Below are 21260 nucleotides of genomic sequence, written 5' to 3'. Positions count from 1 at the left end.
ATTGGAGAGAGAGAGAGAGAAATGTAACATATCGTTTCTTTGATATATTCACCCCTATACGGGAGACACTATCACATTATTTTCTAGCAGAGGGTGGAGTGAATAGCATCGATGATGAATGTTGCGGCAGAAGAAAAGAGGTATAGATATTGACGGTTCCGCATTCTGGTTCTGGTAATCAGGGCTCCTTTTTTCTTCTTCTTCTTCTTTCCCTTTAGCACACGCCAAAAGAATAAAAGTATGTTATGGCCATCTATACTGCCAAGTCTCTCTCTCTCTCGAAAAAAAAATGAGATAGAAATGTGTGTACGTGTGTGTGTAAGTTTCGTTTTATTTCTTTTCTGTTCTGTGTGCTCAAAAGAAAAGCCAACCGGTTGGAAATGCTTGACTGAACGGGGACCAGAGCCAGTTGCTGTTGGACTGTTGCGGGTTTTCTGGTTGAGCGGCCAATTGCGGTTTCCGCTCCCGATCGGCGCCCGACGAATCGTTGGCCGCTGATGGGCTGCTGCTGCTGGTATTACAATCGGCCGTGTAGGAATCCGTATCGCCCTGGCAGTGAAGCCTCCACGCCACCCTGCGCACGGCCAGAAAAGCAAAACCAAGAAACGAAAAATTAAAAAAAAAAATAGATTCAAGAAGAATAAGAAAACGATCAAGAACGGAATTCCAGAATGAAAATTCACTCATCCAGTCCCGTGTTATAACCGAAATGCGTGATGTAATACAGCTCGCATACCGAGTGACGTCCAACGCGCTTCTTTCGTCAAGAAGCCAATGGAACACTTGTAATGTCTCACTTTCGCGGTCTTTGACACGCTCATTCTCCCCCTCTGGCCGTCATCCTTCAGTAAGAAGAAACGAAAAATCGTGTCAGACATTCACGACATTCTTCTTCGACAAAAAATCTTTTTCTTTTTCAGGCTCGGCAGTTCTTGATCCGTTTCAGATTTGAGATTCTAATCTTGTTATAACTTGGTGTATGTATAGCGGAAGAGTTCTTGTGAATTTTCTTGAATAGAATCGAAGCGATTGTTGAACTTGATTTGAATTATTACTGATCTTATATTGTGTGTGTGTTTTTTTCAGCTTTCTGAACCATCAGCCCATACGGAACCCAACCAAGCACTTCTCTCTCTTGATGGCTTTCCGACACGTTGCATTAAAGAGCACTGCGCACAGCGTTTACACCGGTCGTGTGCTCGGATGCTCTTTTTTTTTTTCTTTTATGTTATAATTGCGGTTTCTGGTTGTATAGTTTTCTTCGAGCTTTTTTTCTTTCTTTCTTCTTCCTCTTCCTTTCTGCGCAGAAATGTAACAAATGAACGAGGAAAAATCGATAAAAGTAAAACTCGTGCGGCCACCAGAAAGCCCTTACCGTTTCTATTTTATACTAAATTCAGAATTAATAATCAATTGGAAATTAGCGGCCATTATTATATAGCTGTATACTCAAAACTATTTTTGATTGCTTCGATACTTTTTTAATTGCACGAGAAATAAAAGAAATAAAAAAGTTACTAATCATTAATAAGAGTATTAATAAGAGTTTCATTGTGTGTGATCCATACCATGCGTTGAAACCGTTTCCAGTCAGGTGTTGGTGTTGGCGGAAGATTCGCTTGGCGCAGATGACGTCATCTTTGATATCCTCGTTTCTTAGACCTGAGATAATGATCCCAACCGAAAAATTTATAAAACGTTTTCAACTTGAATGTATTAGTTAAAGAAAAGATATGATTATACTTTCGCAAGTGAGGCCGCAGGCGCTGTCCATCCCCTGTTGGTGATCGCACCAAAAAAGATCGGAGATCTGGAATAGTCCGTGATCGAGCGACCCGTCAGAGTTGAGAGAACCGATGGCTGACGTGTTGAAATTACTTTCCCAGCGCACCAGGCAGATCCCTGAGCATCGAGGCGAAAACCGGCAACGCCAACGGCCAATCATTCGCCCAAAAATAGAAAAACAAAAAAGACACACAAGGATAAAAAATCGTTAGTTCTATAGATTGTACCCCGGAGCAGATTTATCCGCCCGCGATTTCCTTGACGTTGTAAATCGATAAAAATCAACGAGCAAACAGCAGCTTTCAATGTTTTGTGGAAAATCAGGGACAACGTACGTACACTGAGAGATTTGATTGGCCGGCAGTTTGTATTTGTGGAGTAAATCGCGGGCGAGTTGGCATCTGTCGTAGGTTTGGGCCCGTCCGGCTGGAACGCACCAAGAGGCCATGAACACCATCAACACGCTAGTCGTAAACAACGGCGACGTTGCACTTGAAAACATTCCTGTAATTGGCTGGGCACTGTTGCTGGACTTGTTCTTCTTCTTCTATAATAATAATAAGGACAAGAGAGCAGAGAGGAATATAACAACGGCAGGATCAATGTCCTGCGCAATCAACTCAGCCAAACAATGTAAAACCAAACAGAAAAAACGTCATCATTTGCGTCTGTAATTATCACACACTTGTGCAGTACTAAATACGGGTTTTGGAGAGATACCCGAGTACACACAACACGCGACCGATCAACGGCCCGTGCGTACACCGTTCGAATCCAAGCGGAGAGCCAAGCGTCCAAGCTGCCTATTAAAATATTAACTGGGGTTCAAAAGAACGATAAAGAATTAACAAAACCAAACAAAAAAATAAGCCTTAATTTGTTTCAATGCATTAACGAACTGGAAAGGTTCAGCTGGAGAGCGAAGAAGAAAATAAATGAAAAAAAATATTTGAACTAGGCGAGTTTAGTCTGTTGCGTTTACCTTATTGCTTTCGTGGCTGGTTTTGCCAACGGAGCGAAACCGACTGGACGGGAAAAGCGTTTGAAGAGTATATAACCAGCAGCGCAGTCCAATTCTTCTTCTGCACATTGAACTGGATGTGTATAGGAATAACGAGTTTTTTGGTTGGGGGAAAAAAGAAAAAAAAAAACGGGTCGCAGATTGTGCAGGTAACGAGTCTCGTCGTCGTTGCTGGCCGGTTCGGGTCATTTAGCTCCGACCGGGTGTCCTCCAACGGAGCAGGAAATGGCTGGACTTGATCGTCGTCCGAGCCGCTCTTTCCAAAATTTACTGGAAAAAAAGAAACAGAAAAAAAAATAAAATAATATAAAGCGAAAAAAAGGGAAAAAATTTTAAGGAAAGACACAGGGAAAAAAGGAAGGCGATGATGTTGTTAAATGTCTGAGAGTTGTAAGTCTTCGCCCATCGATTTTCCAATCAGTTCACGAGAAACACAAAACAAAAACGACAGAGTTTTAACACTCAACAATCGAATTAGACGATTCGTCGAGGAATATACACGGGGAGAATTAATTCCACACCCCGTGCGTTGGAGTATACTATATTTGCATAATTCATGAAACAGACATGGCATCGTCATGACAGAGCTGGGCAATTTTAGGCATATCAAATGCTGCTGCCAAGTGGAACGGGATAAATATGGCATCACGGCAGCAGAGAATTGAATAATAATAACGGCCCCGGCATTCGTCCAGATGGAATGCGCTCTGCTTTATCATGTTAAATGCCTGGCCTCTCCTGCCCAGGCTATACAACGAACGTGTCATCGCCCGCAGTTGCTGGAGTCCGCCGCGTTTGAAAGATTGCAGCCACGAATGACGTCCGCGTCCGTGTATTTAGGATCAACTATGGCCTTGTTTGGTTCAAAGTGATTTCGAGTCGTATTATCTCTGGGGAATTTGCTGTGGACAAGGTATCGAATAAGCAAGTCAAATAGAGCGTCAACAAACAAGCAATAAAATTAAAAAAAATAAAAACGGCTGAATAGATATCACTGGGGGGGGGAATAAAAGCAGAGCAATGTACACGGAAAAACCAGTCGAGTCCAGTTTTGATCGGTCAGAATCCCTTAATTACGCTGGTTTCTAGCTGCTTAGTTGTTGTTTTTACAAGCCCGTGTAAATTGAGATAAATGATCTTGAAAAAAAATAGAGTGACGTCCCTCGGTGGATGTCGGATGAAGAAAAGAAGAAGTGAGAGCGCAAACTGGAAATATCGGGTATGGCGGTGGTGGCTACTGCCGGCTGGCCTGGGCTGGAAGCGCGTGCGCGCGTACATGCACACATACGGGAGGGAGGAAAGTATACGCGAGCCGACGTGGGAGAATAGAGGGCGGGTGCGGCCCCATAATGTGTAGGGTGGAAGAGGTAGGAGAGGGTGGGCAACAATCACGGGCAGTCCACCAACCAGATCCGCTCGCTTTCCTCCGGCTCATCCAATCGCAGCTCGGCTCCCGCTTTTGTTTCGGTCGACACAAGGGAAAATGTCGGCGACGGATGATGGCCGGGTTTCGCAGTTTCATCTCCGGATCGCCCACCTTCTTTTCATCCTTTGAACGGCGCTTTCGCTATCCAGCATCCACCGTGATGTACTGCGCCAGCGCTTGTGCGTCCGCAGCACCGAGTCGAGACAAGAACGATCAAGACTCTCTCGTTCTTTCTCTCCGTGCATCTCCATAGTCAAGTGGATCGAACTGCGAGGGGGGAGTCAGCCAAAAGTCTGATCCTCTCTGACTTGATTACGCTCGCACCCACCCACCACCTCAATAAAGGGAAGAAGGAGAGAGATCCCATCTCACTCCCGTCTATATAGTGTACAAGGACTGGGGTGGCATCCGTCAATCTCTCCTCCCTCTTCCGAGCTTCCGTTTTGCTTCTTCAGTTGCCAGTGCCGAGCGCAAATCCGTCGACTTTTCAATCTCTCTCTCTCTCTCTTTTTATCCGCATTGCCGGATAGCAGTTCCCGTCCAGCCCCAGCCAAGTGTTTTATTTTTTTGTGTGATCCCTCGCACTTTTCTTCGTCCTCCGCTCACGAACGCCGGCTCAGTCTGACGTTCAAGTTCATCCGATCGACAACCGCAGTTCACGACTCTCTCCCCCATCCATCACGCACAACGCCCACTTTGATAGCCGTCATCGTCTGCTCGACCAAAGGTAAAAAAGAATCAAACGCAAATACATAACAAGTTCATTTGGTACGATGCGCAGTTTCATTTTTATTTGGTAAAGCTGAAAGATTATTCTGGATCTCATGACGTCCAGTTTTGACGGGTGTATAATAGGAGGTAGAACGCGTGATTTTATAATCTTGTCTTCGAAATGGACACAATCTTCCGAATGCCGCAGTAGAGAAGAAATCATTCGACACGTGTGTTGACAATGCGATAAGAACGTATATAGAAAACAAGCTCAATCGTGTGGGTAGTAGGCTATAGATTTCGCCTCCGATGAAACACACGGAGGACGTATATAAATACCTACATTTTGAGGCCGTCAGATTTTTTGTTTGCCGTTCCCCTGATTACAGGAGCGAACACAAGTCCGTTGGCTATTTAACCAGTGAACGACATGAGCTCTTTTGATTTACGGACGAGGCCGAGCGTAATCTTTTTTTTTTTTTGGGGACTTTGTTTGGTGACACCATCACCCGTTTTAACCACATCAGCTGATCTAACCTCCCCAATCGCGTGTGTGCGTGTGAAAATTCTTATCTGAACAACAAAAGCAGTCGGTCACGTTTATTAGGAGAGAAAGAAAAAGGTATTTGGAATGACTGATGACGTAATTCGGGTATAGGATAATCTAACCTAAACCCCAGAAATCTGCCGAGCTGAATGAACGTGTTGATACCGAAATTGGACTCTGTGAGCCGAGTCGAGATTACTAAATAAGCGCAGTCATTTTAAGATCCCATCGGGTGGGGGAAAAAGGGCCTTGATGATCACAAAGTTCGAATCTCTCCTATCGTCTCGTGTTTTCCCTAGCTTTTGTTTGTGTCGTTCCGATGGTTTTTTTTTTTTGAAAATATTTTTATCGTTGGCTCTCGCAGGGTCAAAAGGCTGCCCACTCCGGGTACAAACTGAAATGATTGTTCGCCCTAACGTTCAGATTCATTTCAATCTTTGTTCATCACCAACGGCTGCGATGACAGACGAACGTCCCCTCTCGTCGGAATCGCATCAATCGACGACTCGAGGTAATAAGTTCGAATTCAACATTTTTTGGTTTGCGTGTGTGTGTGTGTGTCAATCAATTGGAAATTCAAATCAACATTTCGGTGATTGTTTTATTAGACACGATTATTCCGCACCAACTTTTCGGGATGGATCGACTTCTAGATAAAGAGGCACCTTCGGCCGCGCCTCCAGTGATCAAAACGGCCACATTATGGAGGCCCATCGCCCTGGATACGTCGGATACTCCGCCGCCGCCAGCCGCCAGCCCACCTCCTTCCGCCGCTTCCAAGTCGTCGCCTACGCGGAATTTTAGCGTCCGTTCGCTGTTGAGCGAATCCGTCAACTATCGACAGCCATCGAGAAACGAGGTGGTCATCATTGGCGAATCTTCCGGCAATCCAAAGAATTTGAACAACATGAACGACGTTTCATCCTTCAGCCGGCGGATGAACGACGCACTGTCCAGGCGACTCTCCCTCCTCAGCTACGGCTCGTTCCTGCCACCGGATTTGGCGTCCAAAAATCCGTTCGGTTCCATCTCATCTGGAGGGTCGAATTTTCTTCCATTCGGTCTCGGAATGGCTCCGCCGGCGGGACAACAACCGCCGCAACATCAGCAGTCGAGCGATCCTCTTTTCAACTCTCGTCGGCTCCCGCAACCGACCAGCAACAATCCGCACCACCAGAATCAACATCCGTATCCGCTGGAGTGTTTCCACCACCACCGTGGAGGCGGCGGATCGGCCGGCGGCAACGGAAGTAGCGGCGGCAGCTCGGCCGATTTCTCCTGCGTCAAGTGCGAGAAAATGTTCTCCACTCCGCACGGCCTGGAAGTTCACGCCCGCCGCTCGCACAACGGCAAGAGGCCGTTCGCTTGCGACGTTTGCAACAAGACGTTCGGCCACGAGATCAGCCTCAATCAGCATCGGTCCGTATTTTGTAGCCGGTCAGTCTGCTCACAATCAAATCATCAGATCATTATGCAAGGCGGCGTGTTGTGTCATTCGATTCAAATATTTCACGTAATCGCGCCAACCGAGTTGTAGCTACCAATTTCGGCACAGCGGTTTGGACGTTTTGATTCAAGTTTGATGTCTGGAATTTCACAACGACTTTTGTGAAAAGATTTCATGAACACGCTGCGCATGACGAGTCTTAAAATATAGACCTTTTTTTCCCCAAAAAAAATGTTATAAGAGTAGTATATCTAATGATAGTGTTTTGCTTGAATAATCCAGTCGGTTGTTAAATTTTTGAAATGTTTAAAAAAAACGGTCGTTTTCTTATTTTTTTTTTTCTTTTATTATTTTCACGCCATAAATTAGGTCGCTGCACAACACGGAAAAAGTGTTCGAATGCCGACAATGCGGCAAGACGTTCAAGCGGTCGTCGACGCTGTCGACTCACCTGCTGATCCACTCGGACACCCGGCCGTATCCTTGCCAGTACTGCGGCAAAAGGTTCCACCAGAAATCCGACATGAAAAAACACACCTACATCCACACAGGTATGTTTTTCTTTTCTTATTTTTCCCCCTTCACAAATCCCTGAAATCTCTAAGCTTTTACTGCATTCAAACTTGATGCGGGATTACCGCCAAAGGGGAAAAGAAATAAAATAGAATTAAGAGTTGGGTCCACAGTGGCTTACATAGTGTGTAAGGGAAATGTGGGAGACAATCTGAAGAGTTGACAAACACTCGACATTCGCCCTGACTTTCAGCGCAGCCCGTTACGTTGTTCGCCCACCACTTTTTCTTCCTATATGTAGGCTACCAGAAGCGCAAATATTATTTCCGTCGAGGCCTCGACACGCACCCGTGTGCTGCAGCAGCACGCAGGGGAAGATAAAGGTCTCCCAGCTTCCCAGCCGAAAAAGTTAACCCAATTATAAAGATCCCTGAGAGCAGTGTAGAGGTCCTCCAACCCGAACCATCACCCTTCGTGGTTATTCTAACTGATTTCCCCGGTAGTATACGTACCTCGGCTTCCCCTCCCCCCCCCTTTTTACTCCCCCTGTAAATGGAATCACAACACACAAGGCCTGGACCGGCGTCGATGGGAAGACAAGGAAGATCGGACCAATTTTCGTGCTGGCAACCTGAAAAGTTCGTGTGTATACACGCAGTTAGCACTTAGCAGGTTGGCTCTTGTTGGGAGGGCCTTATGCCTTCTCCCACATTGATTGGCTTTGATCTTTTCCTTATTGGCTGGCAACGTAATTGCGTTATGGCCTCCTTCTTGTATATGTATCCATACTGCGTGTAGGAGCATCAGCAGTTGCCATAGCGCCTATACAGCTAGCCCGATGCGCTTACATTATATAAGAGTTTCGTTAATAAGAGAGAAAAGAGCAAAGTGGAGCGTCGGTGGGGGGTCCGTCGATTGATTTTTACGACGCGGGACAGCAACGCGCCGGGTATATGGCACGGACTTCAATTGTCGCCAATGATTGCGGTTGAGCCAATCGTTTATACTCTCTCTCCCTTCTTCTTTTCTCTTTGTTTCAAATACAGCAGTCAATATAGTGTAGACGAAATGCATAGTTTCCATTTAAGGACATTAAATAGAGAAAAGAGACTCGACACCGTTACGATAACGAAAACCAAGTGAAAACTCTCCTAACCGGGATCGTATAACCTATTCTAAAAATATATAGTCATGCGACACGATTTTCGTTATTCGTCCAGCTGCGGGTATACTAGATGTTTATACACTCGATCTTGCTAATCGGACCAATCAAGTCCGCCCTTTATCCTTGCGCGGCTTTCTTTCCTGCGGTCAATAGAAAAATGTGATTCTATGAATACGTTTAGAGCCAAATTTCTAGCGTTTGTTCACTTTCGATCGGGTTGCGCTGCAGGTGAAAAGCCGCACAAATGCGCAGTCTGCGGGAAAGCCTTTAGCCAATCGTCCAACTTGATCACCCACTCGCGCAAGCACACCGGCTACAAGCCGTTCGCCTGCGACCACTGCGGCCGGGCATTCCAGCGCAAAGTTGACCTGCGGCGGCACCGCGAAAGCCAACACGCCGAGCTCTACCCACCAACGACGGTAGCCACAGCGACGACGACCCAGCAGCAAACGACGGCGACGTCCAACAACGCGTCGACGTCGATGGTCGTGACTACCGCCACATCGGCGGCCTCTGTGACCACCACGACGGCATCCACCTCCGCCGGAATCCACCAGCAGCCAAATCATTCCGACCGACATCAGCATCCTCATCCGGCGTCGACGCCTTCCGCCTCGGTCGTGGCAGCCGCCTTGGCGCATTTCAACAGTTTCCACTCGTCGCCCAACAAGGATCACTTGCGAGCACTCATCAACAGCACTAACGAAGTCAAGATGGCCGCTGCCGCAGCAGCAGCGGCCGCAGCGGCCGCCGGACTGCCCAATTTCCTCGCTAATCATCCGGCATTCATTGGCCAGCATCAGGATTTCATGGCCAAGCATCACATGCTACCAGTGAACCAATCGGCTTAACTTTTTTTTCTCCCCCGTCGTTCTCTAGATTCCCGTTTTTTCCCCCCATTGATGTATACGTGTGTGTATTGGTTTGCTTGTTTTTGGTGATGATGATGATTGCGGAGAAACAACCGCAATTCCTAGTTAATTATATTTGTGCTAGCCGATAAACAAGTCATCGTGTATAATAATAACTTGTGTGTGTGTCTGTTGTTCCGGGGTGTGAAGATATTGCTCCCACATTCTTCTCTCTTTTTTCTCACGTCTAATAATCGGCTGAATATCACCTCCTCTGTAGACTTTCGTCGCACCACAAGTAGTTAAACCAAATTGGATTCTCCGAGTTAATAAAAAAAACCCGAATGTTCTGGCTTCTTTTTTAATTTTTTAGTCGTCAAACAATTTGGTCATTTCAGACTTTTTGTTTTTTTTTATTTCCTCCATATGAACATATAAATAAATTTAATTGTATATATATGTATACTGACGTTATCAATTATTCCTCCAGTTGTTTGTTCCAGTGTGTCTTTTTGCATTTATTTCCTATTTGTCGAAATTTTTATTGTTTCCTTTTTCTTTCTTTCTTTTTTAAAAATCAAAGTTAATTGTTGGTTTTTATTTGTTCCGAACCCAGCCAAATCCAAAACCCACAAGTCTAAATTATCTGTAAATGTTTGTATACTTGGTGTTAATGCATTCCGTTCTTGGTCAGAAGCCTTCTTTAATTACGGCGCTAAAAACAACCCCCCCATCAAAATATTTGAAAAATACACGCTACTCTTTGAATGTGAAAAAGTCGGAGATAATTATTCATTTAGATTTTCAAGCTAGGATCATTGTCGAGAATCACAGCGCTATCCACACACAGGCCTAGTATATGAACTCTATAGCACATATAGAGACGCCGTGTGGTGTTAGTGCCTATCTGTGCGATGGGGACACAGCGCGGGAATAAAAGCGACGATTAGCAGCCAGTCGTTAAGGGCCATTGGCAAGGGCGACGACAATGACAATGACTGATTGTCTGCTATTAACAATTCCGCTGTATGCACCCAAACGCACCAAGCCCTCGGATGGCAACACTTGGTAGACTGCGCCATGCATAATTGATGCGTCCCGAAAACAGTCGGGCAAAAAAAAAACAGGGGGAGGGATGACGATGTAACTTGTCCGTTAAGGGCAAAAGAAATCGGACGGCCGGTTGTTCCTGCTGCGAAGTAAAAAAAATAAATAAAAAGGACAGAGCGGGCCAGAGAAAAATCTCTCATGGGGAATCAGAGCGATATCTGCGCTAATGTCCATGTGATATCGAGATTGCATAGATATATAAACCGATGCTACAGATGGTCCCGCAAGGGATGAAGGGGGGAGGACTGGACAGCATGAGCTATACACTACAGTGACATGTTGGATATGTGTCGCGTGCTTCACTCTGTCTCTCTCCACGGCGCCTGAGAATTATTATAGTGGCGATCTCATATTATTAGACGACATCCGATGGATGAACTGATGGAGATTCTCCGCATGTCGTCCTCTCTATAGCAGTCGACATTATCCCGAGATATAAGAAAGAAAAGATTTTCTTATTTTTTCATTGCCGACTTAGTGCAGCTGGCCATCAGCAGACGGCATTCCACAAAAGGCCTCACGTGATTGTATATGTAGAAAAAGGCTGTCAGTCGCGGGATTCCATAAGTTGACAAAAGAGAAAAGATCACGTCGAGACGTTTGGAAGATTATTATCATCAAAAAAAGGGGGGAAGAAACGTTCGACATCCGAATGACATGCCGTCGGAGGTTTTTCTGTTCTTATTGTAAGTTATAGAAAAAGGAAACCCTTCACTCTCGTCATATTGCGTTTGTTGTGTAATGGAACGAACGCGCGTTCGATGCCGACTCGTGTGTGTTTGTGGATAAAGAAAAGGATAGAAAAAGGGAATGCTGTCAAACAAGAAGTGAGCTTTTTGGCTGGCAGCTGTCGGGCCCAATGTTGTCGAGGGCAGCCGGAGCAGAAGGTCCCAGCAGTAGGCAACCCGAATCGGTGGAAACTGTATCGGGAAACTGTAGAAGGAACCTCTGGAAAGAGTCAGCAGTCAGTCCGTCCTTTTCTTCTTCTTCCTTCCCCGAGGATTCCCGCGGGAGAATGTCTTGTTTTTGCTTTATAAAAAGTAGCGCAGAGAAAATATACAAGAGATGGCCGGAATAGAAGCTCAGAGGAGCAAATCACATAACCTGCAGGGGCCCCCCAGCTCACGTCTTTTCTTTCTCTCTTGCAGGTTCCCTCCCCGTTCATGTCTAAACTACAGACGCAGTGTACAGACGAGTGTGTGTACTTGACTGGTCCCCCCCCTTTTTCCACCCACAATCGCATTAGCACACTCGGCACCGCTCGGGCCTTTTTGTGTTGGCTCCAGCAAAGATCCTCCAGTACATCCGCACACCCGAGAAGAAAGTAGTTTGATTCTTTCTCTCGCCTCTATTTTCTCTACTATATGTACCTTATCCCATTTATCTGGATGGCCCTCTATATTTTGATAGGCTCGATATAATCTGTGGAGTGAAGCACACGCAACTCTATATACAGAAATAGGAGCACTACATAGGCTCGGCTCCGCTAGGCCCCCAGCATCAATCCAGTTATCTCTCCACGCATTATAAGAGACACATGTGTGTATATGTACCACCGCACAGCCTTTAGCGCGCAAAAAAGAGTCGGGTTACCGCAGTAGCTGCTATTCTTAACGCTTTATCTAATATCGAAATGGCCAGCTAACAACCGAGAGCTATACATGTGCTGGTCTGTATATAGTATAAGTGTGTGTCTAAGCCCAGGAACTCTCCAGACAGTGTGTGTCAAATCCATTTTGCGGACAAAGGCAAATATCAAGCAAAGAGTGCTGGGCACACACATACACTGTACTGGTGATGGGATGGCAGCAGGAGCAATCCTGAACTTACATGTAATACGTGTTACATAGCTGTAAATCCTGTTATAAAATCCGTTTTCTTTTATTCTATTCTTTTTCGGGGGAGAATGTATCGAATATGACACCGATGTTCCCCACAGCAGCAGTAATCAGCTGTGGATGCAATCATTTATATGTAGTGCTGCTGCTGCTGCGCTGGATCATTTAACCAGAAATGATTAAGGAACTGACCACACCACCGGGGGTGTGTTGAGAGAGACGAGCCGGAAATTACAAGCGCCATCCAGTCATTATATCCTGCGCTAGAATTTCTTGCGCCATTTCCTTGCTCTCCTGTGTAGATATCATAAACTCGGAAGTTTCTTTTTTTTTTTCTTTTTTCTTCCAAGGATTGCAGTTAATCGAATTAGCCGCAAGTGCTGTTCTCTCTCCACTCGACACCTGACACTGAATTTTCACGGTCGCAAAGCCCTCCGTTCCTATTTTCTTTCCACTTGTAATAAGAGAACGGATATAAGCAGAGAGAACAACTGACCAGACCGGACTTCTCTATATATATATACTATAGTACATATCGTTCCTACATACTTTCCCAAGGGGGGTCTAAAAAGACGAGTAACAGAACAAGATGAGGCCCCCCTAGTAAAAGGCAAGTAAAAGAGAACACGATGTTTTGTAATCCATCTACGCAATATACTACTACATCGGACTATAAGAAGAATGGAAACGTGTACGTGTATCTCGGACGAAACAAGAAACTTAGTTATAGACTAGTACGGACTAGATCTATATATATACGCATGTACAGCCGTGAATTATTTCCCTTGATTCTCCCGGAGAAAGTAAGCATCTACCAAACTTCCTACAGCGCAATCCGCTAACGAAAAATATAAAAAAGCGGTAACTAATAGCCTTTTCTGGACGTATTACACACAGCAAGTCCTAATAGGTCTTCACGTCCTGGTTGGCCATCATGCTGGTTGCAGTCGCTTCATTCGAAGCCTCGGGATAGCAGAGCGTGTCTATATTATACACGTAATGGGGAATTTCAAAGTAGACACGAATAATACCGCACGCTTTTTGATTATCGTCTACCAAATTATTTTACATCTAATCTGTGGATACAGGCATTTATATGATCAAGATTATTTAGTCGCTCTATAATTGTTGATTGCGGATGAGCCCCGACTTGTATAACACATACAAGAATGCGTGTGGGAAAGGACATTGCAAACCAACAACACGATTATCAAAAGAAAGCTTAATTCCATGTTCGAACGCATGTGAAAAGGTCAGACTACAATCCGTTCGCGATTTGAAAGCAGCATTATAAAGCCTCAATAAAACAAAAGGCGCTCGTGCGTCATTGTCGTCGTGCGTCATCAGCAGGATTCGAATATCATGTGTTTTATATGTGATTTTCTTATGATAACGCGAATAGTTGTTTGCACGGGTCATTCAGTACATCACGCGGAGAGAGAGAGAACCACCAGCGCTTATTTTTTCTTTATTGAATCTCAAAAAACTTTAATCTGTGCCCCGTATCAATTCTGGTGGTGCAGTATAATAATGACACTGTTGGATGTTTTGTGATTGTTTTACGACACAGTCTGATTCTCTCCAGGCGAGTCGTTCACACGTGTGGGACGAACGCGCACATAGTTGTGAGTATCTTTCATGAACTCGGACAACATAAAGCTCCATAAAGTCTAAATTACGATGTGATTGAGCGACGTGGAAAAATGAGGAATTCTTCAGTCCTATTCCCCCCCAACAGAATAAAGTAAAAGAAAACAAAAATGTACTGCGCAGTTGGGCTTTATTATAATAAATGACCCGGTAAAAGAGAGCCCCATAGATATTAAATCCTGAATTCAACCCCTCGCTCCATCCACCGTACGAACAGGAGCATCGAACCCGCGGTGGGCGGCTATGTGTCTGGACGACGCTCGTGAATAGGTGACGACGCTCTCATTCGTCTCATTCCGCACCCTCCTCCTGGATAATAAATGAACCACAGATTAGAAATCCGCGCACCAAAGCATCACGCGTCGCAATGGATTCCACGCCTATTATACGTCCCATTGCCCGCGCGGCCGATGCAGGAAAAGAAAAAAAAAAGGCTCCTCCGCTCCTTTTGCTGTTGCAGGATCGGCATGTTGATGACCATCGGCCGGCCGGTTAACGTGTGTGCCGTTTGTGGTATGCGCCGGCAATAAGCTCTTTTGTTGAACCCACAAGTTCCATATAGCGGGACTATAGCGGCATTTGTGCTGGAATCATCGAGTCCGCCGAACCCGATAGATGGTAGAGTCGGGAATTTCTGCCCTTTTTCATAACCGAACCCCTTCACCCCCCCCCTCCTCACCACCACCACCAGCCCGTGACAACACTAACGGTGGGGTGTGCCCGCCTCTATTACCCCAACCTTCATATCGGTCCGAATAATAGAGCTGAATCGATTTTGAAAATATCAATATTAATTACGAGAATGTGTTCTATGGGCCGACTGGGCTCATCTCGCGGAGGGTGATGATGATGACGCTAGACATAGTGCGAGGGGGGTAAGTGTATATATATCGAGGCCTCTTATAACTATCTCATCTGTGTATTTTTTTCCTAACCCGGAGTTTCTGCCGAGTCATCCATCAAGTATACATACGGAGCGGATAGAAACTCGTCGACACAAGAGGCCGAATGGCTGAGAATAATAATAATAAAAAAAGGAAGTATAGGAAACAAAAAAACAAGAAAAACTGAGAGAGAGAGTATCACCTCTCGCTCTATCAGAGCAGCAGAGACAGACACGTGTTCTTCTTCCCACACTGGGGCTGGAAACGAGACGAGCTTCATCCGGACGTCTCCTGTCTATTATTTCCTCCCCCTTTTGGGAAATAAGGTAGTACCGCCTATATATTACACGGCAGTATATGGACGAGTTTGTGGCAATACTTTTACTGTACTGCTTTCGCAAGTATGGAAACCCGGTAAATATTTTATAATATCACCTACATGTATGTAGACCGATGTAGACTCACTGCTGCCGTGTGTAGACGCAAACAGAATAAGATATGCAGCTAGACACTTTTTGTCATAGCTCGACTCGTAAAACCTTGTGAAAGATTCGCTGCTGCGGTTTATTCCTCGTTGCGATGGCCCGTTTGTGTTGCCCGTCTTTTATTGTTATCCTCTATTCCTGTTGGTTCATATCTTCCCAAGTATGTGGGACCAGAATTATTTCAAACATAAAATTTAGAAATCATTTGTCCCATTAATAGAATTGAGACTTTCCAGTGTTGGAATTAGGTAGCCAGGGTTGCGCCAATTATTTGTCATCCCGTTCACAATTGAGATGATTGGGTTCGGCAATTGAGCGCGCATTGTGTCGGAATGAGAGACAATAACCGAATCTCCTGAATTTCTTGATTATGAACCGGCCGACTGTGGAACCGATTGCCATTTAGGAGCGTCGTGGTTGGTCGAACCTAACAGCAGGGATAGAATGGACGTAGTCGAAAGTCATTGAACGCCGGAAGCCGTATACCTGTACGAGCAAGTTTGTTTTTAAAAAGCGAGCTGATAGGATATTAGACTTAATAGTTTGCTGCATATGAAAAGCAAAGGATTCGGAGGGGGGGGGGGTATAAGTTTACACTGCTTTTTTATGATGGCGAATCCTAGCAAGCGACGTCGAATGTTGTCTAGTCTTACATGTTGACAGCACTAAGACATCAGCTATACAATTCTGCTGATGGGTGTAATGACGTTGTGTTGTCTTTGACTTGCATGGGGCGAAGCGACGGGCCAATCAGCGACGGAAAAGGGAGAGAGACATTGCCCAGCAATATTTAGGTAATAGCCTAGCGAGAGAGAGAGAGACTTATTACGTGTGTAACGTCAAAAGTTTGTGCTACGGCTTCTTCTTCTGTTCGTCCCGCGAAGCCGCCCCCCTTTGCTCCCAATCCGCCATCATCTTCAATCAAACTGAATTGCGATGAAACTAACTGTGAAACGATGGCCGTCTCGGGACCATGAAACATTTTGACATTGCAAATGGGGAAATAAAGAAAAGAAAGCGAACGAAAAAAAGAAAGAAACGGGTGGCGTTTGATTGGTATGCGCGAGAGAGGGACAGAGAAGAGCGACACGGGAGATAAAAGGGGGGACCGTATAGAAGTTCAGCGTGATGTGTCTAACGTGATTGGGGAGGGGGAGGTCATGATTGCCAGTTGTATGTCAGCAAGCTATATATCTGTCAATCTATAATCACATACATCAGTCCGAGTCGAGTTGTTGCGACAAGGTAGCAATTGTCGTACGACTAATGTCATCAGACCACCCCCACCCCCCCATTTCCTCCCCCTCAAGCCGTTATCATCTGCTGCGTTCACTTCTTCCATCTACTCCAAGGGGAGGGACACTTCTGCTTCACAACCTGAACTATACTGCTGCTGCTGCCATGCTCTGTGTCTATATGTATGGCCGCTTATTCATTCAACCCTGTTGAAATTCAAATGAGGCGTATATGAACGACCAGAAAATGACGGAAGAGAATAGATAGTATAAATATCGTATCATAGTCAGCGCGTGCTCCGCTTACCCAACGACACTTCCTATATATCCCCGTGCACAGTGTTCTCGGCTCCGCGTGCATGTCGTCGCTGGTAAGTTGATTTCCCTAAAGCAGCTGTTGTATAAACGTTTAGACTGTCTGTGAAATAAAACGAAATAATAATAATAAAAAAAAAGGGTCGACTGCTGAACTCCTCCGCATTTCTCCTCCGACTTCTATTGAATGTTAAACGCTCCCCAAAGGATTTATCTGCTGGGATCTCGACGCGGACAAACCCGCCTTTCATCGCCTTCGAATTTCCCCGTGTGTGCATAAAATATCTTTTGCAGAAATGTTCGAGGCAGATCTTATTATTTTCCATCTCGATTTCGTTTCGGTCACATTTCCACCAAGGGATGAATAAATTTTCTTTGCCCATATTTTTGCTCCTTCCCATTTTTCATTCCGTTTTCTTTTTTATTGTTTTCTTTTTCTTTTTTTATTATTATTAAAGAGACAGTTATACTGTTACGGATCTGAGTTTATAGCTATAGGCTCTCAGTGCAGCCGAATTAGCGTTACACTGCTCAAATTTATTCAGAGCGAATCAAGCGCGCTCGATCTTCTGTGCTTCCTTTTTGCGCATTACACCCGGCAGTCCCGGCTGCGCTGAATAAATCACCAATTGGCTCTCGGTTGTAACTTTATTTTTATTTTTCTTTCTTTAACGGCATAATAAGCGCTTCCCCATCGTTTTCCACGTGTCATAACGCTGATCAAGTTGAACGCCTCAGCAAATTCTATCCCCATCACCATCAGTCGGGGCCCTATATCGTTCCGCCCAGAATAGATTGAGACGATGGATAGTATATAGAGAGACGAACAATGTGGCCGAGTGTAATTGTCTTCCATCCGTAAAAATAGAAAAAAAAGGAAAGAAAGAAATGACGAAGAAGGAGAGTCCCAAAGTAAACCGATGGCTCTCCCACATCAGCAGCAATTGAAACGGGGCTGCTGATGCGCGCTTTCCGTCCGGTATGTCTACGCAACCATATGAAATCGCTTATTGGCCCTCGTCTTCTTTTCTTTTTCTTTTTTTTCTTCTTCTTCTTCTCTCCAGCATTGAAAAGGCAGGAGTCCATTAGAGCACGGCGGCTGTTTTTATTGCGGAAAACGATGCGCTACAATTGGCTTTGAACTGCAGAGCTAGCGTGATCGCATCTGCGGTGAAAGAGAGAAGCAAAAAGAGATATCATATCGAGACACAATTAGGCGTTACGTCTCTTCTATGAGCAGCGAGGTGTCTATATCGCGCTGCACACAATGTCTGTGTTGCCGGCCTTATCTGGCTGAACTGGTATCAGTACGGAAAGAACCACGGGACGTGCCAACGGTCGCTGCGGCAGCGTGATGCAGCACTTGGATGATTTGGGTATGAAATAATCCGAGTGAATGTGTCTGAACATCATCATCGACACTTGGCGCATATAAGAAGGAGGAAAACCGTGCCCATACAGAGATGAATGCATAAGTCGAAAAATGGGAATGATATAACGATGTGTATAAGAGAAATCAACGGGGCAAAGATGGGCGGAGAAAGCCGCTTCGAGGAGTCATTGGCTTTTGGTAAAATTCATTGATCGGTAGAGCTCCAGCAATAGAAGGCCAAAAGCCACAACTCCGTCAGAAAACAACAGGAAATAACGTGTCAATACGCACGTACCGAAAACAAGTACATCGATGTATAAAAGAATTGCGGCGATTATTCCCTATTGCGGTCAGATGTAAGTGTCAAATCGTTCACAAATAAAAAGGAAAACAAAAAGAAAGAAACAAGTAGCAGCAGACAAGACGAATGGGATTTTTTGTTATCAAGGAAAAAGCGGCCAGGTTAAGTCAACACAATTTAAGTTTCAGACCAATACCGTTAAAAGTATATTCAAGTCTTGTTCACGGGTTTAATAATGTAACTTGGAGTACAGATATCAGGATATCTCTTCATTGACGTAGGTAGAAGTGATTTGGTTTTCCCCCATTCTAATAAAGATAAAAGTCTGGATGAATATAATTTACGTCCAAAGTTCATTTGTCGGAATTATGTTGGGTTTATAATAAGGCTGACGTTATTTACAACGGCATTTGGGATTAGACTCTAGAAAGGTACCTGTAGATGTTCGTTAGAAACCGTTAATCGTTTACACGAATTGATGAGCGAAAACTAATGTCGAGACGGGTATACGCCACAAGGAATTTTTGAATTAAATCAAATAATGGGTGTCCATTAGGAACTTGTCAACCGACGAATGCGTGTTCAATTACGGAACAAATATTAGGGGGACGCAAAGAAGAAACCTGCAGGTATTGGACACGCAAAGCAGCCAAAGAATGAATATAATGCCTCCCCTTGTATAAGAACAATCAGTTTGGAACATTGTGGGTCCGCCCATTGAGCTTTGTAATTGAAATGAATGGCAAAACTAATAATGTCGAGGATATATTGTAAGTAAACGATACTGTTTTTCCTGTCTGGAACCTGCGCGACAACAGCTGGTTTAAACCTTTTTAGCTATACTCTTTTACGTGCTGCGTTTACCGCAAAGAAAGGAAAAAGTAAAAAAAAAAGGTTCAAAATCCCTCGCCTATCCAAAGGGTCCTTGCTGGTTATACTGAAGAAAAGTTATTTCAATTTTCGTTTTTATTTTTTGTTCAGTGGTGGTGGATGAACTCAAATTGGTGGCCAGCCATACGGAACTCATTGGCCATCAGTGCCAGCGTCAGGTGGCTTTAGCCCCTTTTCCCCTTAGACAATTTTTGTTTTGTTTTTTTAATTTTTGGTTGGCCCATAGGGCACAAATATTCAAATAAACAGTTATCATGCACGCGAATCGTCCGCTGTCAATCCCGAGGATCGTTCATCACTTGTAATCGTCCCCATCCATAACCTTTTCCTGTTGGCTGATTTTTTCCCCCGGCCTTTCGTCTTGTTTTTATATACCCATTCCTCGCTGTTACATTTTCGTTGGAGATAATTACATTTTTTCGTGCGGAAGCGGAAGGGATATGTAGTTAAACCGGACGGGACGGTCCGGAATATGTGCGATACGCTAATTTAGCCGCCGATTTCACGGCGCTTTTGAGACTGTGACGACGGCAACGGCCGTTGGCATTCCCAAACTCTCATGTGTTCAGAGTTGAACGGCTCATCCAGTAGATGTAGTAGTAGCATCTGTGGTTACGCCCAGTTCCTAATGTAAATAAATAAGCTGCGGTCAAAGTCCTCCATTTGTCTTGTTATATTCCAACCGTTCTCGTTCCAGCACCTACATAAAATATGTTGATACATTTTCACTATACAGCGCGCTCGCTGTAGCTAATATTATAGTGCGGATGCTTTATGATATTATATTAGCCCAGCTCCTGAGCTCCTTGCTGGACGGTTCAGTTATTTTAATGCGGGCGATTGCGACCGGGAACAATTGAAGAATAAAGAAACGGTTTTTACCAGAGTAAAAATAATTTGGCTTCCAGACGGTGCCAAAGCTCGTAAAAAAATCGGGCATTTAACAGCAGCGAATCCAAAGCTCTACCTTGGACCTGTATATTTATAACGCATGGTATTCTTTTTTTTTATTTGAAAGTAACTGCAGTTTTGTCGGTCGACAATGAGAAATAAGTTATGTTTCACGTTGAAGGATTATCCTCTTAACAGAAAATTACTATTAGACGATAGACGTCATTATTATTGAAATGCGCACGGACGCTCTCGCCATCTAGGATTCGTGAAGAGAACTCGGTCCCCTAGTTCACGATTGTCACGCAGTGGGTGTATTATATCTCACAGGAATAATGCAACTCTCAAAAACCTTGAAGCAATTTCAGAACAATTGAAATATTGCCAGCACCGTGACGTGCAAAACAACGTGAAGCAACATGTTTTAATGTCCGGTTTTAATCTTTTTTTAAGGCTGATTAACTCCCGAATTATGGTACAGAAATCGACGCGATTTATCGGTGGGGACCATTTTTCTACTTGCTCAATTGCTGGTGTAATGCGATGTGTAATAACGTTTATTTCCAAGAATACAGTGGCCCGATAACTTTCCGTGGTTGAGAAAAGGTTTCGAGTGCGCGCTCCCGTGTTACGTCTACATGACTGGGCATATATAATAATCCACTCTGAAACTGCTCGATATTACCAGACAGGTAGTTCTATGAAGCCGATAAGGGCAGTAAATCAAAACGCAGAGCGGCTGCAGTGTCTTTATCTCTGTCCCTATGAGAGTCCATTAAGAAATTTATTCCCGAGGCTTTTAAAACTATTTGAAATGCCGAG

The 21260-nt window shown here is 44.6% G+C and overlaps 2 protein-coding genes across 6 annotated transcripts; one reads left to right on the top strand and one right to left on the bottom strand.

The window, feature by feature from the left end:
* Positions 1–311: 311 nt before the first annotated feature.
* Positions 312–2890, bottom strand: LOC124195860 (lysozyme C II-like). 4 transcript variants are annotated; one of them, XM_046590497.1, is made up of 6 exons: positions 2768–2785; positions 2506–2588; positions 2125–2332; positions 1744–1902; positions 1569–1662; positions 312–598 (listed from the first exon to the last, which is right to left on the bottom strand). In XM_046590497.1, the coding sequence occupies exons 3-6, from the start codon at positions 2285–2287 to the stop codon at positions 355–357; spliced, it is 660 nt and encodes a 219-aa protein (XP_046446453.1). In that variant the 5' UTR covers positions 2288–2332; positions 2506–2588; positions 2768–2785; the 3' UTR covers positions 312–354. The 4 variants fall into 4 exon arrangements, with proteins under 4 accessions (XP_046446453.1, XP_046446427.1, XP_046446445.1 ...); XM_046590471.1 differs by lacking the exon at positions 2506–2588 and having other exon boundaries at positions 2768–2890; XM_046590489.1 differs by lacking the exon at positions 2506–2588 and having other exon boundaries at positions 312–574; positions 2768–2890.
* A 1599-nt stretch (positions 2891–4489) lies between these two features.
* LOC124195845 (B-cell CLL/lymphoma 6 member B protein-like) lies at positions 4490–10234 on the top strand. Of its 2 annotated transcripts, none has more exons than XM_046590458.1 (5): positions 4490–4959; positions 5855–6001; positions 6099–6909; positions 7307–7488; positions 8844–10234. In XM_046590458.1, the coding sequence occupies exons 2-5, from the start codon at positions 5890–5892 to the stop codon at positions 9464–9466; spliced, it is 1728 nt and encodes a 575-aa protein (XP_046446414.1). In that variant the 5' UTR covers positions 4490–4959; positions 5855–5889; the 3' UTR covers positions 9467–10234. The 2 variants fall into 2 exon arrangements, with proteins under 2 accessions (XP_046446414.1, XP_046446408.1); XM_046590452.1 differs by having other exon boundaries at positions 4493–4959; positions 6099–6927.
* Positions 10235–21260: the final 11026 nt, after the last annotated feature.

This window comes from Daphnia pulex, chromosome 1 (assembly GCF_021134715.1).
Source record: "Daphnia pulex isolate KAP4 chromosome 1, ASM2113471v1".
Lineage (NCBI taxonomy): Eukaryota > Metazoa > Arthropoda > Branchiopoda > Diplostraca > Daphniidae > Daphnia > Daphnia pulex.
This window is presented reverse-complemented; position numbering and strand designations above follow the sequence as displayed.